The following is a 24,446-nucleotide window of genomic DNA, read 5'->3' on the forward strand; positions in this document are numbered from 1 at the left end:
AAATAAGCATCTGTAACAGTAAACAAAGAAAAACCCGAACACTTTCCCAACTGATTGTTTCAGACAAAAAGTTTTTAGCCATTTTTCTTTTTCTTTTTTAAATGACTGAATTCAGTGGATGAATTTCCAGTGACGGTTTTGTCCATCACATTGTACACATCAAAGATTGTTCTTTTTCGGTTATATCTTTGGCATAGACATAAGGCTCAGAAACCAAAGGCCCTTGAGAAGCACCTTTACAGTCAGTGCTGGTGTGACGTCCTCACTCGCTGCTCTGCATCAGCTCCACTTTCACTTTTGACTGACCCATCATCACACAATCAACCACCGTGCGATTTTTCTAACGTCTGCTTTTCAGACTGTCAATATATCATAAACAGAGAAATAGGCAATAATTATGTCAATAATAATTCATATCAACTCTCGTCAGATTTTTTTTTTATTATATTCACATTCACATATGATCTATTTATTTGAATCAATCATTTGTTAAAATTTGAAGAAAAAACCCATCTGAAGAGATTCACAGTTTATCCATTCATCCTTTCATACGTGCAACATACGATAGTGGGAAGTTTCCAGATACATGATTACGACACAAATGCGTTGCTGGCCGTAGTGGAACTTGCAGCTTTTTCTAAACAATGTTCCGTTTGACATGAACAATTAGAAGCATTTTTGCAGAGCAGCATTGCATGTCATCATTTTTGTTTGTAGAGTGCAGTTCAATTGTCAACTTCGCCCAAAATTTGAAGTGAATTGCTTGGGGCGTCTCCATTTTTATATCTAGGGAAGTGCAAGAAAATTATTGCTATAATTATTAACACATATATTAAAAAGTATGACACATTTTAGAAAAGCACTGAAAAAAATGGCTGAGTTCTATGATTAGCAGTCGCTGTGTTGGTATAATAAACATTTAAAATAGAAATGTTATAAAATGTGTCTTTTTTTTCCGGTCTAAGTTTGAAAATGTACATTTCCAGGTATTGCATTAATAAGGTACACTACTTGGTTAAGGATCAGATAAAATAACAATAAAAGTGTTTTTGTTTTTTTTAAATGCATAGCATTATAGGTTTGGTACTTGAGTGTATATTTTTGGGATTCGCATGAATGGACTTCTCTCTCTTTAATGTTAAACTATTTTAACGTCAAAACTGTTGAAATGATGTCTGGAAAACACTCAACTCATAACAACATTTCTGAGACACTAGTGTTTTAGTTATGACATATTTTTAAATCAGTATAGTTGCATGTTGTAACTTATGCAACAATGTAAATGGATGATGGAAAGATTTAGTGGCATCAAGCAGCGAGAAAGAAAAACACCTTTTCAGTGTACACATATGACAAAACATGAGTATGCAGGTTGCAACAAGCCAAATCCACCTCACTTTCCCCATGCAGGCAGGGAGGACCGCCTACGATGTCCGAGAAACATGTAGAAAACACCAGATTTGTTTTGCCAATTCATGGCTGCTATATAAATATTGTAGTGCAATATTATTTGAAGAGAACCGGCTCATAGTAAAAAAAAAAAAAAAAAATAGGAGTTAGTTTTAGGTGGTTCTAAACTAATAAAAACATTATTTTTAACCTTGTGTCCCTTTTCTCCACTCGGATTGGTCAGCCAACAAATTTCGCTTTTGAATTATTACTATGGCTCTGTATAATCATAAATCACAGACGGTTCAGATAAATATTAAGCATAAAGATTGTAGTTTTAGAGTTAGATTTCCTATTTTTTTGGTTTGATCTGTGTACTCTGCTAACACAACGTGAGGCGACCCTCTCATTAAAGGGAAATGACCAGCATTTCAAACACAAGCATTATTACATATTAGCCTGGCACTTAAACTGGACACCTATCACTGTGTCCAGTGTTGCATTATAAAGTGTAAATGCCTGAAAATAAATAAAACAAAACAGCAACCACACTTTGCCATGGTCAACACAGCTTGAAAAAAAACAACAACAAAAAAAACCTCTTTTCTTCAGCCCATTAGACCAACAGCTGGATGATCTTTGCTCTCCAGCCAGTCTAGATCACTTGCATGTGCCGTGTCACTGGTAATGTGGTGAAACAGGGTATTGCTCACCAGCTCCTCCGGCACAGCGTTCTGATAAGGACCTTGGTGCAGATTTGGGTCAAACAGTAGGTTTGTGTCCAATGCGTTAAGGTCATTGATGCTACTGGAGAGCTCCGATGTCATTCTGATTTCACAGGGGTAATCGGCCCTGGTGGTAGTCAGTTGTGACACCTGTTCCATGAATTGAGTGCCGACAGCAAGGCTGCCACCAGTCAGCATCTCCTGATTGCCGCTGAAATGTAGATGCTGGTGCTGCTGCAGTCCGACCTGCTGCTGCTGCTGTGAGCTCAAAGCTAACAACGTCGACTGCCCTCCTGAGGCTGATTGTACTCTGCTGTCTCCTGCTGAGAGACTCATTGGATCATTAACAGCATTTTCTATGAGATAATTGGGCCTCTGCAACTTGCATGTGGTAGTGGATTCAGTGTCCATCAGTCTGAGGTGGTCCTCGGTGCCGGACGGATCAGGGTTGAACTCCAGGATCTGGGTGAGGTTCATGCGTGCTGTATAGGTGGACGGTGAATTATTTATGCCCACACCCCGCATAGAATCATCACAATCCCCATCAAGCTTGCCCATGAGGACACTGGAAACATTTTTGTTGCTGCATTGTTGGGCCGACATTGGCAGGACTTCGGTTTGCATCATGATGTTGAGAGGCACAGAGCGGCTCCTCTGAGCCATGCTGCTCACCCCAAAACTCATCTGGCTGTTTGGAAAGATGTTTAACTCCTCAGGCGTGGCTAGAGAATTAAATGCAGACACCAGTGAATGGGGGACATTGGTAAAAGAGCCGTTTCCTGTATTTCCACTCAGATTCCTCTGATGGACAGCAGGGCTTACACTGCGGCAGCGAAATGTTGTGAGAGCCGTGTTGGTGGTTTTGTTATCCAGAGGAGCTGGCACAGCAAAGCCCTCCTGCCGGGTCATGTTAGCCATGCCGGCTACCTGTTGCTGAACAGGTGAGATGGGAGTGAGACGGGCAGAATGGCTGTCATGGTGTCGTGCATGAGGAATGGCGAAGGCGTGAGGCTTCTGAAATTGGTAGCCTTGGTAGCTGGGAAGGATACCCATCCCGCTGTTTGACTTGATTGCACTCCCACTGCTGCTGTTGTAATTACTGTTCATCCAGTCCAGCCGGGTCTTGTCCGGGTGGGTGGCCATCGGCCTCTGCATGGGCTTGACGGGACTGCAGGAGACGTTGCTCCCGTCATGGATGCCTGTGACGCTGGAATTGATGGGTGTGAATGCAAATGGGTTCCTGCACTCCACCGGGCTGGGAGGCACAGTGCTGCTGCAGTTGGAGTGTGGAGTACCTGCGGGGGTGTGACGACTACTTCCCAGAGCACTGTCCCCTGGGGTTGTGGATGCAATACGAGAGCAGGGGCTCTCCCCAGTTAGACTTTGGGCTCCACCCATCATTTCTGGTGTGGGTGTGGGAGTGGGTGTAGGACTTTGAACTGGGTTTCCGCTGTTGTTAGCTGCGTGGTAGAAAGCAGTCATGGTCTGATTGGTGGACGTCATGCTCTCTGGTATCACAGCCTGCTGCCCCTGCAGGGCCGCGCAGCTTCGGAACTCCTGTTGACGGTTGAGTTTCATCTGCTCTTCCATCTGCACCAGCTCCTCCATGATGCTGTCCTGAGTCACATCGTCGTCAAAGTGAAAGTAATCCATAACTGACTGTAGGGGGAGCTGTTTGCCCGATGACGCTTGGTTTAAAAAACCCAAGTTTTCAGGAGCAGGATTGGACTCGGTGTAATTCTGTTGTTGTCCTTCTAGACCTCCCATTGTTGAGTTTGAACTTGCACCCAAATACTTCTGAAAGCCGGGATTATTGGGAACAGCTTGTATGTTAGCCACTGTGTGCCCCTGATGTTGCTGCATTAATGGGTGACTGACTGCCGTGCCAGTTTCCATAACAGTGGAAGTGTTTGTCCTCTGCATTGAGTTATATGTTTTGGAAACAGAGTAAAAGCCACTGGTTCGGAAAGAAGAAGTACACAGCGTGTTGACTGGAGTGGACACGGTAGAGTTCATGTTCATCTCCACCTCTCTGGTGACTGGTGCACTTTCAGGTCTAACTGGAGCACCTGGCTTGGAAATGTACCCAAGACTAGCAGCACCCTCTATTGACTGTTGGGGTAAAAATGCCCTTTTGACTGGGGTAATGTCTGGACTGAGGCTTGAACGTTTTCTGGATATGTTTCCTTCCTTTATTTGGCAGCTTTCTTCAAATGAAGAGGCTCTGCTGGTGCTGAGTGAAGAAAAAACAGTGCTGGTATTGTGAGAGGAGGGAGTGCTTGTTCTACAAGCATTGTTATTGCTGCTTTCGCCTATCACCACAGTGTTAATGCTTGAAGAGACATTCTCATTGCATGTATTGCGAGATGTTTCCTCCAGGCCAAGGAAGCATTTCGTGTGAGGGATGGGCACGCTTGAAGCCCTCTGGGCAGCCCCTCCAGCTCGACACATACTGGCTCTTTGGGTCAAACCCTGATTGCTCGGACTTTGTGTCTGGCTGTTTTTATGTATATCTTCATTTACCATGCCAACATCACTGTTAATATTCTGTCCTGGCCAGACCATTGGGGTCCGTATGGGCGCTGTAAGAGTGCACCTCATGGATTGATCGGAGCCGATGTCTTCTATCATGGCAGAACTAATGTCTGCAGATGTCATAGACACTGCAGAGTTTGTAAGGGTTGTGGTGGTTTCACTGCTGGTGGCTGCAAGTGATATGGCTGTCATCTTGACTAAACTGACCGGGCTGACGTGACATGCGGTCATCACAGTCTTAACGGGGTTGTTGGTGAAGATCATGGTGGAGGGCGAGCGCAATGCGATGGCAGTGCTGGCAGAAGGTTTGGGCAGGATTTGAGCATAGCGCTGCCGGGCCGTGCGCTCTCCCACTGCACTGTGAACAAAATTTTGGGGAGGTTTAGGACTCTGCTTTGCTGCTTTTACCGGCTGGGTCATCATTTGGAAGTTAATGGGAAGCACTTTGCTCTCCAGTGTTCCCACTGGACTTGAGGTCATCAACTCTCCACTTATCTGCGGAGAAATAGGAGAAAGCACAAATAGGAAACACTGAATAATACATAATATTTCAATTTTACAAAACAATATCATGCTTTTTCTGTGTGATCACCGTTGTTCTTGTTATGTTGTTCTCAACCCTTTTTTGCCGCCATTTGCCTTGATATCAGTTACATTTTTGAATTGTTGTTAAATGTTTTATCTGCAAAGTGATCTTAAGTCCTGTTATTTAAAAAATAAAAATCAATTGTACTTTCAGGTTAAGAAGACTTTCTGAAAGTTAGGTGTATTTCAAAACACATTTTGTTTATTCGTCACAACACATGACCAGTCAACAAAATATTTAATCATTTGTATTATAGAATTTAGAAAATGAAAAAAAGATTGGTAACTTCAGCTGAGCTGTCAGCTAAAAGAAGCTTTTCTTGATTTGCAGTTGAAAGAATCACATTACATCTCTTTCAGTTGAAGTTTCAGTTTCTGTCTGAAACTGTTTGTGTTAGTTTTGTCTCTATTTCAAAAGTCAACTTCACTCTAACTCGCCGGCAGCCGGGAAGCTTATTTCAACATCAGCAAGCCAAACATGCACCATCAAGCCTCTTTGTCAGTAGGTCACTTCCAGTAGACTTGTTTCATGTGTTATCATCATGCAAATCAAAATGATTCCAGATGTTTTTAGTTTTTTTCTGGATGGCTATAATATATTGTAAAAGATATGTTAGTTCAGTGGCTTACAGTGATGGGGCTTGGCACAGCGGTCATCACAATGCCGATGGTTGGGGGAGGTATTGGAGGTGTGGGGGTTCCACAAGGCACACCGCTGTCTGCCCTCTTGGTTTGACCCTCTCCGGGTAAAGGAGAGTGCAGCTTCTGCTCCTGTTGCTTCCTCTGAATCTTCCTCTGGAGCTGCTGCTTTGCATCGACTGAAGGTGACGACAGGGCCGCTGAGTGAGGCTGGAAAGATTGAGCCTCAGTGGTGTGGACAAAGGCTGAGGCCGTCTGTTGAGTTTTGACCTCTGAAGAAAAAAACAAAGGGATACAAAAGCGTTTCACGTGTTACTATGCTGCGCAGTAGTGGAATCAACAATGTACAACAAAATGCTTGAGATGCAAACTTAACTCTCTATTATCTGTTTAATTAAACTGCTTCAATTATCATGTCATAAAAATACAATTCTAAGTCACAGTTTGTTATATGAAAATTAGAACTTGTTGATTGAAGCATTTTCACCCTTCGGTTTGAGTGCATTATTCTCAAAAGAAGATCTAGGTTTTTGTTACTGACGGTAATGTCTTTTGATTGCTCTTTGTTCTGAGTGAGGATGTCAAACAGTTAAACACAACTCAGTTTGAGCATCCTTGACTCATTCACACAAATATTGCCTACCGTGTAGTGATGAAGCTTCCTTTCATAAAGCCACAGCTTTTCTCTATTTATCGTGGGATGAAGTGAAAGTGGGATTTTATTCTGTGATTCCTTTAAGCGCAATAGAGGCACAATATGTTCATACTCTGGTGGCTGATTCAGTTTTGGACTTTTGGAGCAAAAGTCCATTGTTCCCTTTGATGCAATAATATCAACACTAAAGTTTTGCTTCTATGCTTTTGTTCAATTTAGACAAACAGAGGGGCAGAAGAAAAGCAAAACAGCCTCTAAACAAATGAGAAATGGGAGGGAGACATTTGGAAAAATACAATTTATATAAGAACACGTGGGTGAGCTAATAAAACAAAAAATACTTTAAAAAAAAAACTGTCATACACTGCCTAGTTGTATCTCCGTGTTACATTTAAAATGTAGTTCATTCTATCACATACAAAATCTTAAATATATTTTTGTATCACATTATTTTAGAGGGACTTTGCTTTCATAAAGTTCTAAATAATTACATCAATGATTTGATGTCTTGTCTGTATGTCAGTTTTAGTCATACAGGAGTAAATTTCTTATGAATAATTTATTAAAAAAAATAATTTATTTAAAAAAATACTAATCATACCAGTACACTGCTACATTACATATTAGGAAATTCTGTAACCGGTCGACACCGAAACGTAACGAAGTGAAGAACCAGTTGTTGTTATTGTTTGTGTTTTGTTGATGGAAACATGTTTCATCTACGTAATTTCTGAAGATTAGATCTTTGTTTCGGTTTAGACCAAGAAGAAATGCATGTATCATGAAGTAATACTGAGGGAAACTTTGTGTAGGATCCCTAAGACTTTGTTTTATTCAGATGAAAAGCCCACTTTACTTCAATCTACTGGATATTGCAGTGTTTTTCCAAGAACAGATGTGCGTGCTCCAAGTGTATTAATGTTTTTAAAATGCATTCAAGCTGGCATTGTGTTGACACAAGTGAAAATAATGGTCGCTGGTATAATTTTGTCATAGAGTAACATAATGCAGCAGATTCAAGGCATCACATGCAATAACAGGCATTGACCACCAGACTTCACTGTTGATCCCTTTTTTGTACACACAGAGCATGAGGCCAGTTTCGTGTCTTACCTGTTGCTGTGCCTGTCATTATGGTGAGAGCTGCCAAAGACTTGTTGCTGATGTAATGGCTGTCGATTAAGAAGCGAGCCAAATCTTCAACGGCATCAAACTGCCGCTTCAGCACCTTCTGGGCCCACTCGCACATGAGCTCGCAGGCTGCAAATCGCACATCCTCCTTGATGCTGCCCAGCTGGCCCGGAGACTCCAGAACATCACATTGACTCTGCACACACAATGTACAAATGCATACAGAGTACAAGGATCATATTCTGAAATAATGCAAAAGAAAGATTGAAGTGTGCTCACTGCGTCTGCTGTTTTATGAATCTCCAGAGTAGGTAAAGATGGCATGTGAACAAAAGGTCTCTTCCTTAGTCCACTGTAGCAATATGTAACTCAGTGTTAAGATAAATGATGAAAACAAAAACATGGTTAGCACTGAAAGAGACAATTTAAATACACATTCCAAAACTCTGTGAGAGCAACATTACCATATTGGAAACTGATTGATTTGTGAAATGAAACAATGCAATACACTTAAGACATATAATGCTCAAAGTCAAAGTCCAGAGTGTTTTGGTCCTCTCCATGCCCCAGAAACACTGACTGTACTTTGTGGTTTGTTATTGTCTTTCTGCAGAGTGTGGCGATGAATAATTTATTAGATTCAGGTGTGGGGGAGGAGGAAATCTTTAAAACCTGCTGGATTGTGAAACTCCAGGATTGGCACTCTGAACTGCTTCATGTGAAAAGTTTGGCAAAAGTAATCGGAGCATTTTAACTGGACATTGAACAAAAGCTTCCTGAGTCTGACACAAGGGGCCAGCAGCAGTGAATGTGAAAAACGGTGATCCAACAGGCGGGAGTTCAAGTAGAAAAAAGCAAATAGAATATGCTACGTTGAGAAAAGATTTTCTTCTGCCATTGGCTATGAACAAAACACCAACTGGTTCAAATGTTGCTGATTAGACAAATAACAACAGAACATTTGTGTCTGTGCAGCTTTTATTTAGGAAGCATTTCGATGGTTAGCATGTTTAGCACGATCACCTGATAGCCAGTATTCCTGGTTCAAGTCTGAGCTCGAGAACTTTAAGTGTTGTTGAAAGTGTTTTGTGTACAGGAAGAATTTTTTTTTTTAACTGCAAGCACTCTGGTTTTGTCCCTCAGTCCAAACGTTCATAAGATGATCATTGGCGATTATTGGTTATTTCTTTGTTTACCTTGTGGTGGATTAGTGACGTGTCCAGGGTGTATATTGCTATTAACCCACAATCAGCTGGGCATGGCTCCAGCGCCATGGCTCCTAATCTGCAGCCATATGGAGGATGTATGGATGTAGGTACAAACTATGCAATAAAACTGTTTTGTGCTGAAAAAAAGTTAAAAATGGTGTTGAAGATTTTTACACCAGTGATTTCATTGGACTCTGTAGAATTTGAAGAATATTCAGACTTTGCACTAATTCGTCTTTGTCATGCTATTTAAATAGAGCAAATACAGATAATCCTTTTTTTGTTGTTGTTCAAGTTAATCACTGTGCATACTGGAGAAGCTGCGCAAAATTAAAACAAGCCTTCAACTTCTTTGATGCACTTTGCTGAAATGGCCAGCACAGTGTTTTTCCACCACACGACACAAAATTAAGAACCGTTACCCCATCTCACCTCCTGCCATCACCCTAAATAAATGTCACCACAATAAATTAAGTTCTGCACTTTGACGTCATCAGCTCAATGGAAGAAAAGAGTCCTAAAGGTCAAGATCATAGTGATTCTCCTGAGGGTCCCTGTATTATGCCTGTGCTTCTGAGGCTGAGGGGGACTTTATTTCATTTCACGTCTATATTTAGAGAGCTTATGAACTGCAGCAGCAGATGGTCTGTGACCAGAGACAGAGGCCAGACTGTTACAATCCATTCCAGTCAAGGATATTTTGATTTTCCTCTCATGCCAAGTCGACGCGCCTTCATGCTTGGGAAGACATTTTTCATCATCTTTCCAAAGTCCGCAGCACTCAGCGGGTGGTAGTTTAGATTGTCACAGAAGCTCCTGAAACACAGCAACATGAGTAAAATTAAAAGCAGAAAGGAGAAGAACAAACGAAGGACTCGGTTATAACCTGACTGGGATTTGCCCACACAGTGTTGCCCTTCAGCTCATCGGTTTGTTTTGATGTCCCAGAACTTTACATGTTTGATTTTGTCTTTAGACTCTAACTTGCGGCTAACTTAAAAGTAATTCCATAACCCCACATGCCCACCTGCTCTGCTCACCAGCAACTCATAAACTGTGTCTCTTCACAAAGTCAGTCTTGTTGCTGTTGAATAGCAAGATACGTGTTGGGAGCTGTAAAGCTGATTTCAAAGAATGGATTTATACTCATCCAGAGAAACAACTCCAAATGTTGCCCTTTAATTGCTGGATGTGTAAAAAGGCAACTGTTAATGCCTTGCTCGATAAGGTGCTGATTAAGTCAGAACAAAGGGGTAAGACACAATAGTGTTTGTGTCATTATGAGAAGTTAAAAGCAGAGGTGCTATGGGTTGTCATAAAATCTCAACTCATACTCAATCTACAGCTCCACTTTGTGTAGTTCAACTATCTATTTGTATGTTCCACTCTCATTTACTCATAACTGGGTGGTTTGAAATGTGAAGAAATGAGGAGGTTACTAAATACGACCACTTGCCAGATCGACCTTGAGTCGGCCTCAGTCTAGTAAAGGTCAGCAACTCTACAAAGAACCTGTACAATTTAATTAAGATTATGTTCAGGTTGTGAATAACGTGTGCAAATGTATTTTCTTTTTATCAAAGTTGAAATGGAGATTGTTCATACCACGTGAGTTTGATATTGCTGTGCTTATTTGGTGCGCACTGATTGATAAATATTAGTATCATGGCTCATGAAACCACCATTAAATACATGTGATTAAATAACAGTTACAGAACACACAACCTTTTAGATAACACCATATTTGCATTGATTGTCTCTGCCATATAGTGTAAAACATGAGTGTGAAAGCCTCCAGTGAGAACTCTATTCAATTTAGATTTTTCTTTTTCTAACTATAAAGATTATACGAGTTGATATAAGATTGTATTACACATGAATGCTATTTTTGGTGCTTATTTACACAGACTTTAAAAGGTTACAAAAAGCTGAAAACACTCATTTAGAAATATATGTTCCCTATTAATGGTTAAGTGTCAGAATCCAAAAATCTTGAAAGTGTTTAGAAAGTGTTTACCTTTATGTTTTTTTTGGGGGTTTTTTTCACTGTAAAATTATACGCCGTATCTCCAAATCCTTTTCACCTATGTGTCCTCAAGGCGCCAATATTTCTGGAGGGTGCTGTATTTCTGTTCTAGTAGAGTTAAAAAGACCGTTACATAACACTGTCAGAGCATTTCAATGACTGTCTCAGACTTTCCATTCTAATATTACCAACACATGCTGCTCTGTGATTCTCATGCCTGCAGCATCTATTTATACTGAGGCTTTAGCCAGCGGCAATTTAGAGGAGAAAGACGCTCAAAGCACCGGTCGCTGTGCAAAACACCAACACCGAGCACCACTTCAGTCACAGATAAAAGTCTGATTAGTTTCTTATGTGCATACATGTGATATTTATCTAAACGCATGTAATTATAACTGTGAGAATGACAGTTGTAGTAGAATATAAACTCCACCCGGTGGATCTTGCCTTCACTCTGCTTGTACCTACTTGTATTCATCATAGACCTCCTGCTTGGGGAGAGAGGTTTCTGGGTATTCCTCTAAATGATTGCGGATCCAGTTGAAGGCGTGCACCTGCTGTACGCGACTTGATGACAGGCCACTGTGGTCACTGATAAAAGATGTAAAAAAAAAAGACAACTGACCGCATGAACAACAACACAGGACACAAGTGGCTGTAACTTTGGTTCTGAGAAATTATTTGTGTTTTCATTTATCATTGCTGCCATTTCACGTCACTGGTATGAAGCTCTTTTGAATTATTCAAATGCTTCTCAGTGTCATGAACATTTTGAAAATGCATATCTTACCTTTTGTCAGCAGTACTGCTGGTATAAGAAGGCAACTTGAGGTAGAGGTAGAGTTTTTCAATGTCTGAGAATTTCTCCACATCTTGCTGTAAGAACAATAAGAGAACTTTTTAACTTTTTAGGGTGAACAGCTTCAATCCCCAAACAATAGTGTTTGCAAGTTTGATTAGTGGCATATAGTGTCTCTCAAAAAGTTTCAACTAAGTTTCTTTCGTAGACCTTTTTTTCCTGCACTACAAATCCAATCAAACTTTACATGTATAGCACATTTAAAAACAACAACCAAAGTTGACCAAAGTGCTTCACAGTTAAAAATAATAATACGTGAGTTAAAACAGGGTAAAAACAATGCTACCATAGTACAGTGCCAGCGCTCAACTCGTGTTAAAAACCATCGAGTACATTTGTGTCTTAAATTAGTTAAATCATCATTTTTTTTTATGAAAGATTGTTTAAAAACAACACAAATAATTGAGAATAAAACAACTACCCAGTTTATGTCAGGTGTCAGATGATGGTGATATAAGAGAATGTGTGTCGAGACGGCAATCTATATTTCTTTCAAATCATTGCAACAACATACACTCACTGTACATTGTGATTCAGTACACAAGCAAATTGCATCTGAACAAAGACAGTAATCTTAATTTGTTTTATACAATCAAAATGAGTGATATTCTTACTTTGTGTACATTACTGAGATTGCAGTGGGTGGAAGTATTGCGCTGAAAGGTTTAACAAATATTCTGCCTCTGTCATGTATGTTAAATAGATGGAAAAAAAATATTGAAATACATGTCTGAAATCTCTGATGGTAGTATTCAATATGAAGTTGAATTATGTCAAGTTCAAGGAAATTAAACATTAACATTTAGAGTTCTGACTGAGCTATATGAGATCATATTATATCATACAACTGTACATTTTTATTTTTTATTGACAGTGACAATAATTATCACTCGTATTATTTAACTTCATAACATTAAAAGCAGTTCAAAATGCTGTGTAAAAATCAATACTGACTGTATACACGTAAAATATGTCAAACGGGGGGGGCATATGATCAAAGTAAAAGACCCAGAGCGTAGGTACAATCTTACAATCATAAGAAACAGAGGCTGTTTGTCTGAGGATGAGACACGATCTAAATCCTCGTTACATGAAAACTGAAGGTAGAACTCCGGACGGTTTGGCGTTTTAGCAACACGTTGAGCCGACTGGCATCATGCGATCAAAAGAACAACTGAGATCGAGCTCCGCCAGACAGTCTGAGTGGTCTGTCGGCATGTACCTCAAATATTTGTGTTCACAAGTAAATTTAAACCCAGTTGCCCTGCAGCATACTGTTACTATTACATTATGCTCCAAGACCCCGTGTTTCTTTCTGAAGATGGCCTTTTCAGCGTGACTCACTGTCTGTTCTGCGGACAGTGACTGTCAGCGTCTGTGTTATTCTGTTCTCGACTTTAACTAGAAACAAAATGTTAAGTCGGTGTATTTGTCGTTGGTTATTTTGCTTTGTGCAGCTTAAGTCACCATGAATTCCATATTTAAAGATGGGTAAGGCATTCTATCTATCATTTTATCATGAGACCAATTTTTATTGAATTGTATCTGTGCTTGTGTTTTCTAGTAACGTAACCATTAGGTAACAACTGCAGCATAGAAATATCAACAGACGTCGCTACAAATAGTTTGTCCCTCAAAAAGCATTGATGCCATTTATGACATTGTAAAAATCAGATTTAAAGGTATTTTCTGCATTCTTAGAGACATGCCCCTTTACTTGGAACGCAGAGCAATGTGTTCAGCACAGCAGCATCCATCTGTTGCACGTCCACAACATTTCACACATTGCTTTTTTCCTGCTCAGCTATATTTATGCGCCAGGCCTATTTTTGCAGGAGCATTTCACGTCTCTTAGGTAACCGTTTGATTGGTTCACCAAACACACCTATGATGAATTAAGATAGTAAACAGAGCCCGTACTTGACTGGAGCCAATCTCTACTCTCACATTATGCACAGCCAAGCTGACAAAGGTGAAAGCCATTGGCCTTTTAACCATGAACTCAGTTGTTGAAATATAGACTTCTACAGACAATGTGAAATGATGTACAAGTTTTCACGTCTCAGTTGAAAATGCATCAAAATAGAGGGGGGGGGGTTCATATTTGATTTTTCAACAGCCAGTCATACTGAATATTACACATAAGGCCAATCTGAGCAGACTACTGATGCCAGCACTGTTGATGAGAAACCCTAGTGTCTACATATGCACAATTATATTGGCTGCAGAATTAATAAATGCTCTCAATAGCAAGATGAGTCATGACCGTCGACACCACTTTACAGGAAAAGCAAAAGCAGGGATTTTAGTGTGGAAAGTTCCAATAGTTATATTTGACAATTATTTGTCAGAGATCAAAATGAACCCTTAGCTCATATACCCAACTTTAGACCGTGGAAATGCATTGTTCATTTCATGGGGTCTTTAATAGCTGTGTGTGTGTGTGTGTGTGTGTGTGTGTGTGTGTGTGTGTGTGTGTGTGTGTGTGTGTGTGTGTGTGTGTGTGTGTGTGTGTGTGTGTGTGTGTGTGTGTGTCTGTGTGTGTGTGTGTGTGTAAATAAATGTAAATGTAAACGTAAAGTTTGACAGTGATTCAAAACTCTTGAAGCAATGAAAATACTTTCCATAAATGAACATTTATTTGGGCTCTTGGCTTATATGTACGTAGGCTCAGAAGTATCAACACCAGATTTTGTGTTGTGATCTTCATAGTTTTGATGTGAGTTTTTGCATTTGTGCAGTGGTTTTTGCATCCTGGTGATCCTCATGGGCCACTTTATATAAACACTCTCCAGGTTGAGCTCAAAAACTGCTGTACAGATTCAAAGTTGTTTTTTTTTTTTTAATGAGCCCTGGACAAACACTTGGAAAAACCTGTCCAACATGTTGAAAACACCAATGAACTGTTTTTAAATCAACAAAAAAAAAAATTAAAGATGTAATTTTCTTTTTTCTAATCAAAACATAAATAAATCCATAAATAATAACAGGAGTACTCACCAGAATGCTTTCTACCTTTAATTGGACAGATTTGCTGCAAAATAGAGACAAAGTATACATTAGTATGAAGTCAGTGTAACATGAGCGCTTGTGTTCAAAGTGTATTTATTTATAAAGCAGAGGAATGTTTGGTATGAGACGACCCTCCCTTCAGCATCTCTCAGGTCATGTATCCCTCCACCAGGAACACATGTCATATGTAAGAGACGGAACACACACACACACACACACACACACACACACACACACACACACACACACACACACACACACACACACACACACACACACACACACACACACACACACAAAGTGGTTTTATCGCTCACAATCTATTCATGGTCATAAAATCTTACAGGCATAAATACGATTTTTTTTTAAAACATGTTATTTAAAAGAAACTAGTAGAAAATGTTTAAAAAGATTATAACAGATGTGTTCCTGTTCTACTTGATTGCTTGATGTTATTCACAAACCATGCCAATTTGTGCTCTATAATAGGAAAAAAAAAAAAAAAAAAAAAGACAAAAGAGAGAGCAATAAGAACAGCAAGTACCTCAGGTGAAAACACGCAGAGCAAATTAACAAAGGCTAAAGATCCATTTTGACAGCACGGAAACGTGTTTCTTTTGTAATCCACAGACAGGTCAGACTGTTGTTGACGGTGAGGCAGAAGGCAGGTCACATTTAAAGACTCTTACTTGACGACAACACCAGGAAGGCCACAATCAGGAGACACTCTAAGCCACGACAAGAACAGTTCACTTTAATTCACTGTTACCAGGTGGGCCAGGGATTTCCCAGGGCTGGGAGGCCGTCATTAAGCTGTTTGTCATCAGATTTGGTGGGTAAACTGAACGACACCTGATGCAACTTTCTGCAAGGACTTAGATTAGAAACTAAAGAAGTGAGACAGGACCGTGTTTAAATCAAACCATGAACGTTATGCAGGAGCAACTTGTGATGTCGAGGACTGAATGAAAACCAGCAGGTAGCAGTGTGTTTGTGCAGACCATCGCTGGATTGATTGTTGCACATGAACTTGCTGACCCAGGCTCCAGCCGTCTTGTTCTCTCGTGAACCTCTTGGCTGCAGGTCACCGAGGTGAACGTCACTGTTTCTGCTCTAATCCTCTTAAAGGTTAAACATTTACGGTGTGGGACAAATATTCAATATCCCAATGTGTTATTGATAATGTGGCACCGGCAGCGCAGTCAGGCAGTGCAGTCGAGGATATTTCTAACAGACGCTTGACCTCTGATCTGTTGTTCTTCCTGGCCGCAGCAGCTTTTCTGACATTTCGTGCCTCTTTGACATTTAGATGATAGTACTCTCGTTCATTCAGAGAGTACAAAGGTCAGAACATTGCCTTAAGAATGAAGCGGGCACAGTTAATGTGCACCATCGGTAGTAAATTAAGGATTTCATTTATTTCAGTAGCATTTCTCCCCCCAAAACCTTTTTTATTTATTTATCTATTTTTCTCATTGTAGGCTGAAGCTGTGTCAAGAAGTGTGTTATAACTCGCTCTTAATCTGACTTTCTGCAGTTAGTTGCAATCAATGAGTAAGATGCCTTTTTATTTTTTTTTAAATATTTGCCACTTTTACATCTTCAATGTGTCTAACAAGTTGTCCACCTGCTGTAACCGGGACACGACCTGCCTGGCATTAAATGAGTCTCGTGTTTGCCATCATCACTCAGGGTGTCTTGAGGCGTGTTGTACCTTCACACAGACACTGAAAGGCCGAGTCTGCTCAGCTCGTCTTCTCAGTGTCCAGTGAAACAACTCCATAGACATGAACTTGCTCATTTGAAATAATCCGTTTTTTAATCTTCTAGTGTTGTGCTGGATGTTTACTCTGCTTCAAGTGTCTGTGATTATTCTGTGTGTCACTATGCTTTTGGTTTTTGAACAGGAAAACAAAGTGAGTGAGTGTGCATGTGATTAAAAAGTAGTCTCTTTTTTTTTTTTTTCCATTCTGATTTCAGTGATTCTGCTGTCAAATGCAGAGTCACGGAATTCTATATCAGCATTAAATTGAAAATGAAAAACAAACACCTGGTGAATGTTTAACATCTCAAAAAGGATTAAAGTATTTTTGAGCAACAAAGATGGAAGGATCCACTGAAATGAGTAATTTGAGGAAAAAACATGAAGAGTACGCATTTTCTAATCAAACTCAAACCAAAGAGTGAGAGTGATAATATGATCTAATCTGAATGGAGGAGCTGTTCTCGAGTTTGAAGCTGGTGCTGAAAAGGTGAAAGATGCAGATGTGGAGCAGAAGGTGTTGGTTCATTGATCTCAGCTGTCTGAGTGAGGGTGGACTTTGCATGCTTGCTGAGAATGATATCCCATTGCACAAACTAGTAGTGCTATAGTAGACGCCTCTGGATTTATTTTCTACTGATTTCTAAAGTAACGCAGTGTGACAAAGATATGTTGTTATGCAAGTAAAGCGATCATAGATTAAGTCTAAAGTTGTTGGGTTTTTTTTATACGAGTGAGGAAGCTTGATACAATTTGTCTAAACTTTAATATGAATTCTGCGACAAGGTTTCAAATGGGGCCCGCAAGGTGGTGCAGTGGTTTGTGCTTTCACCTCACAGCCGTGTGGAGTTTGCATGTTCTCCCTGTGTGTGTGTGTGTGTGTGTGTGTGTGTGTGTGTGTGTGTGTGTGTGTGTGTGTGTGTGTGTGTGTGTGTGTGTGTGTGTGTGTGTGTGTGGGTTTCCTCCGGGTACTCTGATTTCCACTTGCCGGGGCCAAAAACATGCATGTCAGGTTAATTGGTGACCCTAAATTCAGTTGGTTTTTAAGTGTTATTGGTTGTAAAGATTTGTCCTCCAGGTATAAAATCAACACATTTCAAGATGTCAATTACGTAATCTGTTAGTAATAATTCTAGACAATGCGTTTCACAAGTCTTCCTAATTTGCACATTATTTCTCTGCACTAAAAGGATTGCACTTAATAGAATTCAACAAAATAGAATAAAATGTAGTTTTCACATTGTAATACCTGTTGTGTGTTTTTCGCTTTAGTACTATGTGTCTGTCTACTCGCTGCTGTCGGGACTCGTGGCCATTAAGACTTCATATGAGCAACACGTGTGTGTTCAGCTAGAACTCATCCTGGGACAAGTTCCTGCTCTACAAGAATATATACAGATGTAGATAACATTTACAGTACTTGTAGTAGTGCACTGTTACATTGTAGTACAATGCTTTGGAAGAAGACCTGATAAGGATGGTGCTCATGTTGGACTCATGTAATATATTGCAGATGCCTCAACACAAGATTTCTAATCTCCCTTCATTCTCAGAAAAGTCCTCATTCTTTGCACCACAGATCCAACAGGTTAAAAAAACAACAACTGATATTTTGCTCCATATTGACACAACCGCATCACACGGGAGCTGCAGATTTGTCAGCTGCATGTCGATTAATGTTAATCTGCTGTGGTGACTGCATAGGCCGTTCGAGTCCAGTGGCATAACCATTATGTTAAGAAAACCAGTTTGACTTGACTGGAGAATTGTGACATGGCAGGTTACCCTGCTGGACGTTGCCATTTGATGCTAGATTGCATTGGACATCTGAAGGTCATAAAAGGGTCGACATTAACAACAACAGTGCTCAGGTAGACCATGGTGTTTAAACAGCATTTAAAAGACACACAATGGACCAATTTTGTGGGTGTGTCTCTTAAATAAAGACTTGAACCAAAGCAGGAAGGGTGATGTTTTTATGCACTGTATGCCAAATCCTAGTGTCAGAAAATCTAATCTCAGCAGACCCGACAACCATTTTCCAATCTTCTATTACTGTATTATGACATTAATTGTAACTTCAGTTTTCTGGTCTTAGAAACAAACTGATTTAGACCTTCTTTTTGTTCAATATAATGTACATTCGATGTTTTCTGCAGACCTGGGATGGAACTCGTCAGTTTATGTTCGCTGTTTTCCCCTGAACTTCAGCTTTATAAGACATCTTTGCCCAGAAAACGGATTGCCGCTGGATATATTCCAAATGTCACTTACAAAGTCACTTAAATCTCCTTTCTTGTTATTCTGACGCTCAGTTTTCGCCATGTTGCCTAAATGCACTGAGGCATGCCCTGAGATTTTACCGATTAGTTGTTTGCATTAGCAGTTGAACAGGTGTAGCTCCTCCTATAACCACCGAGTGTATTTATGAACTTGAACTTCAATGTGAAGTATATTTACTGTCAATGAGAATGAACGCTTTAAAGCATCTCTGCGTCTTTATGGTGACATTACTGACGTTTACAGCCTAGATTTTTACCTTGATTGTTTTTCCCACAATCATACTCCAGATTGGATTAAAAGAAACATAAAGTCAAAGAATATATTCAAAGGCAGACGCGTGCATTCCATGTGCGCTTGTATAAATGTTCCTCGTGCGCATTTTGCGCGCTGTTGTTTGTCGCTGACCCGCGTGCACACGAATTGTCCCTTGACGCACACGCAGCAGTATGAGAACATGCTCCTACCAGATGGAGCTCTTGATCCGGAGCTCAGCGCCCTGCAGCCCGGGAAGCAGGCCAGGAAGGCTCTCCGTGCTCGGCTGCTGCTGCTGCTCCTGCCCGTGCAGGTTCTCCTCCGCCATGACTACGGGCCTCGGACGCTGGACGGATCCGGACGGGACAGGAGGCGTGGAACGGTGCAGTCGCCCGGTGTGGTTGCCCACGCTCCGGAGGACGCCGCGATGCTAACGGGACAGCGTTGTTGTTGTTGTTGATGATGATGTTTGTCCCCCCTCCCTCCCTCCACTCCACTCCTCGTGTGACTCCCCGGACTCGGCGTGTTTCGGAGGCGGTGAAGCCGAGCTCCGTGCCTCTGAGGCCGGCTCCCTGTGCGGAAAGCCGAGCGTTAACCCGGCGGCTGGTAAACAAGTGGATAAGTGGGAGGCACAGCCAGAGCTCCCTGTCTGTCTACTAGGTGTCACAGCTTTTAAATGCCGAGCGTACGCATGCGCACTGACACGCCCAGCCGTCAAAACACACATACACACACTCACACACTGTACAGTCAATCAGATACTGGACGCCACATTGATTTGAGACAAGTTTTACTAAGGGTTATCTCCATCATCCTTTTCTTTTTTTAACGAATAATATACATATTATTTAAATGAAAAACACACATATGTGCCCATATCAAGGATTTATTAAGTTTTCAAGTTGGTGAGTTCACTCATATTCCACACTAAATAATCCACTTTAAAACCCATAAGGTGCTATTGAGTAATATTTAGCATTTTTGTTGTTAAAACCTTTATTGTTTTATCCGAGAAAGTTCCATAGCTACATTTGTCTATCAAGGTAATTGCCAAAGTATAAGTCCTCCATGAAGAAGTACAGTGTGTGAAATGCTTTGAATTGAGATATCTTATATACGGGTCAATTCTAGGAATGCCTGTTATTGAAAATACAATTAAAAAGTAACTCATACTTTTATTTGAATATTTTAATAACAGCATATAATAATAATAATAATAATAAGAAGAAGAAGAAGAAGAAGAAGAATGCATTTTATTTCTATAGTGCTTTTCAAAAAACTCAGACACTTTACATAGTTACATTATAAAATCTGCAAATATTAAAATGGAGGAACTTCAAAAAACAAGTCATAAAACACATCTGAACACATGTGTCTTGATGATTGACTTGAAAGTGGTCAGGCCGGTGCAGTCATGGATGTGTTGGGGTGGGGAGTTCCAGAGTGTTGGGGCAGATATGGCTCCGTCACACCCTGGTTCGGTGATTAGGTGACACTGCAATAGTAGTCTTTTCATCTAGGGTAACAATACATCCTTTCATCTAACCACCTTCTACAGTACTTCACCTAGTTATGGAGTTTTGCAGCAGATCCCAGGGTGACAGGCTAAAGAAGAATACACACTGGACAGGTCATCGCTCCATCATTGGGCAAACACAGAGCGAGAGATTCACATGTAGTGGTCATTTTAGAGACACCAATAAATCCCAAATGTGTTTGGTCTGTGGGAGAAAACCAGAGTACTTCAAGAAAATTCTAAAACATCCACAAGTCTCACGGTTGTATAACCTGATTTATTTTTCAAACCCAGAAGCATCTGCACCATGGCCAGCAGTTCACAGTTGAGGACCAATCAAACCCATCTTTGATTATACAAACTCTACAGAGAGACGATGCCTTTCATTGTATGGTACTAGGTACTCCTGTTTCTTGTAACAGTATAGGTTTTTAAACATGTACTTTATAAACACAGCTATAACACAAGGTCTAGAGGCAATAATGCTTTTCTATCAATTCTCAACAGCATTATATTCAATTCAGGGTTGCAGGTTGCTGGAGCTAATCCCAGCTAACTCTTGTCCACCTCGAACATACCATATACACTGCTCACATTAACATATAAGATCAATTTACTGTGGATTTAATAATTCATTTGTAAATCCATGTTTTTGTTCTGTTGCAGAACAAAAATCCATCCATCCATCCATCCACCCTCCCAGCCTTATCCAGGTTAGGACTGCAGGTGGGTGGGGTTAATTGCAGCTGATGCTGAACAAAAGTCACCCTCACACATTCAGCTCACACACAGTCAATGTACAGACACCACATCGCATAATATGTATGTCTTCAAACTCTGGAAGAAAATTGTACAGCCGTAAAAAAAAACTCTCACAAGCACAGGAGAACATGCAAACTGCACATAGAAAGGCCTGTAAACGTGTATCTGAATTAGGGGACTTTTCACTGTGAAGTAAGAGTACTAACCACTACATCACTGATGATGTGTTACAGTAACTCTATTGGAATTTGACAAAAAAGTCCCTTTTAAGGTCCTGGCAAAGTCATTATTTATTTAATGGAACTATATTAATTATTTATCTAATGGAGCTATATTATACCTTAGAAACATAGGAAGGCCTGAATGGAAATTGAACTGAAATTTGTGGAGTATTGCACATAGTCTCTTATTTAATTTTCAGTTCCATTCAATTTTATTTATAACCATCTAGTGACACTGTTACAAAGAAAACCCAACTATTCCACATGAGCAAGCATAGGTAACGTAAAGGACAAATGCGCTTTTCACAGGGGTAGCTTTCTGCTGTTTTGGTTAAGGTTAAGAAGTAGAAAAAGGAAACAAAAAGACAGAGAGCAACAAGCAAACAAGGTGGCACCGGACAGCAAGCAAATCAACTTGTAGCAGAGTTAGTGATGGCAGGAAGCACAGATTACACACTTCCAGTTTCACATTCAGTTGTCCTGGTCATAAATAACTCCCAGTTTTCCCCTTTTGGGAGTGGAGGTCACAGTGAAACCATTCAAAGTCACTATATGTTTAGATAATTTATCTCTAAGGTGTTCGGGACATAACGTTACAGTTCATCTAGGCTTTTATGTCTTTTAGTCAAATGGTGAAGAGGTTCAATAACAACAGCAGATCTAGTTTGGATGTGCTAATCAACAGAGGAAATGTATATCAATAATTTAGTTCAAATTCAAATGTTTGATATAAAAATGTTTCAGTAAAGACAGATACTCGCAAAATGACTTATATGAGCGTCATTTAAACAACAACAACAGTCTTTCAATAAAATAAAGCCAGAGCGAATGAAGACAAAGTCTCTTTTCACTTGATCATCTTACTGAAAACATAATGTATGTGTAAGACTGCTGATCTGTTTGTGTCAGTGTTAATGATTTCTGAAAATGAATACTAAAATGACCACAGAAAATGTTATTGTGGTGGAACTTGAACTATTCACTGTGTGATTGTCAGGATGAAACAGTGTGTTCAGTTGGAGACAGAGCAGGGAGAAAGAATGTTCATTTCAGTCAAGTTATTAAACCGATTGTATTCCCTAAAACCATAACTCTTCAACATAACAGTATGAAATTAAAAGAAAAATGTCGTTGTTGACTTTCCTTACCTTTTTGAGTTGTTTACATATTTATTAGGAACGTTTATGGGAATAAACATAGAGACAAACCCCGAATGTATCTTGTTTTATTGTAAACTACGGTAGTACTGAGTTGCTCCAGCTGGGGGCGATAAAACACAGTCAATGGTTCTGAAAGTCCTCACCAGATCTTGAAATGAAGTCTGATCAATAGAGTGTTCTGCTTTAAACCCACATGGACTTGGAAACTGTGTTCTTCTTCATATAGTCTACTCTTTTTGATGCCTGTCTCACCGGAAGACAATTCACGGTGTTTCAAAGGAATGACGTGAAAACAAGATGATTAAGAATTTTAATATCAAGTGGTTCAGATGATGAAATACATTAAAACAAAATGATTAAGAAAGACATAAAAATAAAATAAATAAAGTAAAATCTTTATTAGGATAAAGGTAACAGTATAGATAAAATCTTTCAGTTAATGGAAGGCCTTGGTGAATACTAAGGAACACTTAGTAAACCTCTTCACGAGGACCTCGGGGGTCTGGATGTTTTATATTCTACAAGTCAATCTGAGATGTATTTAGGCCCCATTTGAAGCTTTATAGACAAGAATCACAATGTTGGAGTCAATCTTAGTGTTGGCTGCAGTGTTCTGGATGAGCTGCAGCTCTCCAACAGATTTTTCACTGAGACCGTGACAAGAGTCCATCATACTAAATAAAAGGACATTAAAGCCAAACGTGAGTACAGCTTGTCAGTTAACATGCAGGCTAAGATTAGGTGAAAAGCATGGCCATTGTCTGTTGGGACGTATTTGAATTCTTTTGGAGCATCTGTACAAGTCACCACAGTACATGAGCAAAACAGAGAAGAAACACTCAACCCCTGCTTCTGCAATGTGTTTAAACTAGTAGTTGCTTTTACTTTAGTTTCTCCCCATTTATTCAAAATCAGAGAGAGACTTTTAATTTCTAAACTACTAACCTTCATTTCCCAGTTGTGCAGATGGATTCAAGTGCATTACCCCCCCAGAACATTAAAATATTTCAAAAAACTATGAGGGCTATAAAGTCATCATCTGAATTAATAAGCACGTTACAATATCTCAACGGAGCAAACTATTTCTATGGATGAAAAACTTCCTTTCACTTTATAATCCATTTCAGGTGACCAACAGCATGGGGCACTCATGTTACGGTGAACAATGTGTGGAGAGTTTTCATCTCCATCTCTGGAGTTGCAGTCTTTTGTGTGACTTAGCTGAAGAGCTACAATCCCAATCCATCCTCAACCCCCCACTGGGGCTCTAAAACCCCCTTCCCTTTCCAGAGGTTAGGGTAAAGGTCACACACGATTCAGGCCAGTCTTTTTGGACAATTCTGGGGTCAGTGGGGCTGGTCCTGCATGGTAACAGGAAGGCACAGGCCTCAGCCAATGGCACTGGGTCTTGAGAAAGTTGGCTCCCCTTTACCCACAACCTCTACAGCATTCATAGCTTGATAATGACTTTTGGTTCATTGATCTGGCTGCAGAGCTTGACCCCAGTTTACACATGGGCCGAGCATCAGTCCACCCACAAACTGCGCCATATTGAAGCTGAGTCATTGATTAATTAAACTCCCTGGGGATGGACCAGCTGACCAGGACTCAGGTCAACCTTGCACTTTCTCACATTATGTAAGAGAGGCGTGGCTCACTTAAACTCAGGTGATCAGTTATTGGATTATGTAATACTTTGAATCAGGCCACATTATTGTTTTCATAC

The 24,446-nt window shown here is 40.2% G+C and overlaps 1 protein-coding gene across 1 annotated transcript; it reads right to left on the reverse strand.

Annotated features, from left to right (window-relative positions):
• Positions 1–1,997: 1,997 nt before the first annotated feature.
• LOC308106365 (DNA-binding protein RFX7-like) lies at positions 1,998–19,389 on the reverse strand (the record flags this gene model as incomplete). The annotated part of the gene is made up of 9 exons (XM_080458063.1): positions 1,998–5,144; positions 5,865–6,145; positions 7,642–7,855; positions 7,939–8,023; positions 9,567–9,683; positions 11,362–11,484; positions 11,684–11,769; positions 14,753–14,786; positions 19,274–19,389. The coding sequence occupies 9 exons, from the start codon at positions 19,387–19,389 to the stop codon at positions 1,998–2,000; spliced, it is 4,203 nt and encodes a 1,400-aa protein (XP_080314189.1).
• Positions 19,390–24,446: the final 5,057 nt, after the last annotated feature.

The sequence above is a fragment of the Lipophrys pholis genome (assembly GCF_963383615.2).
Source record: "Lipophrys pholis genome assembly, chromosome: 2".
Classification (NCBI taxonomy): Eukaryota; Metazoa; Chordata; class Actinopteri; order Blenniiformes; family Blenniidae; genus Lipophrys; species Lipophrys pholis.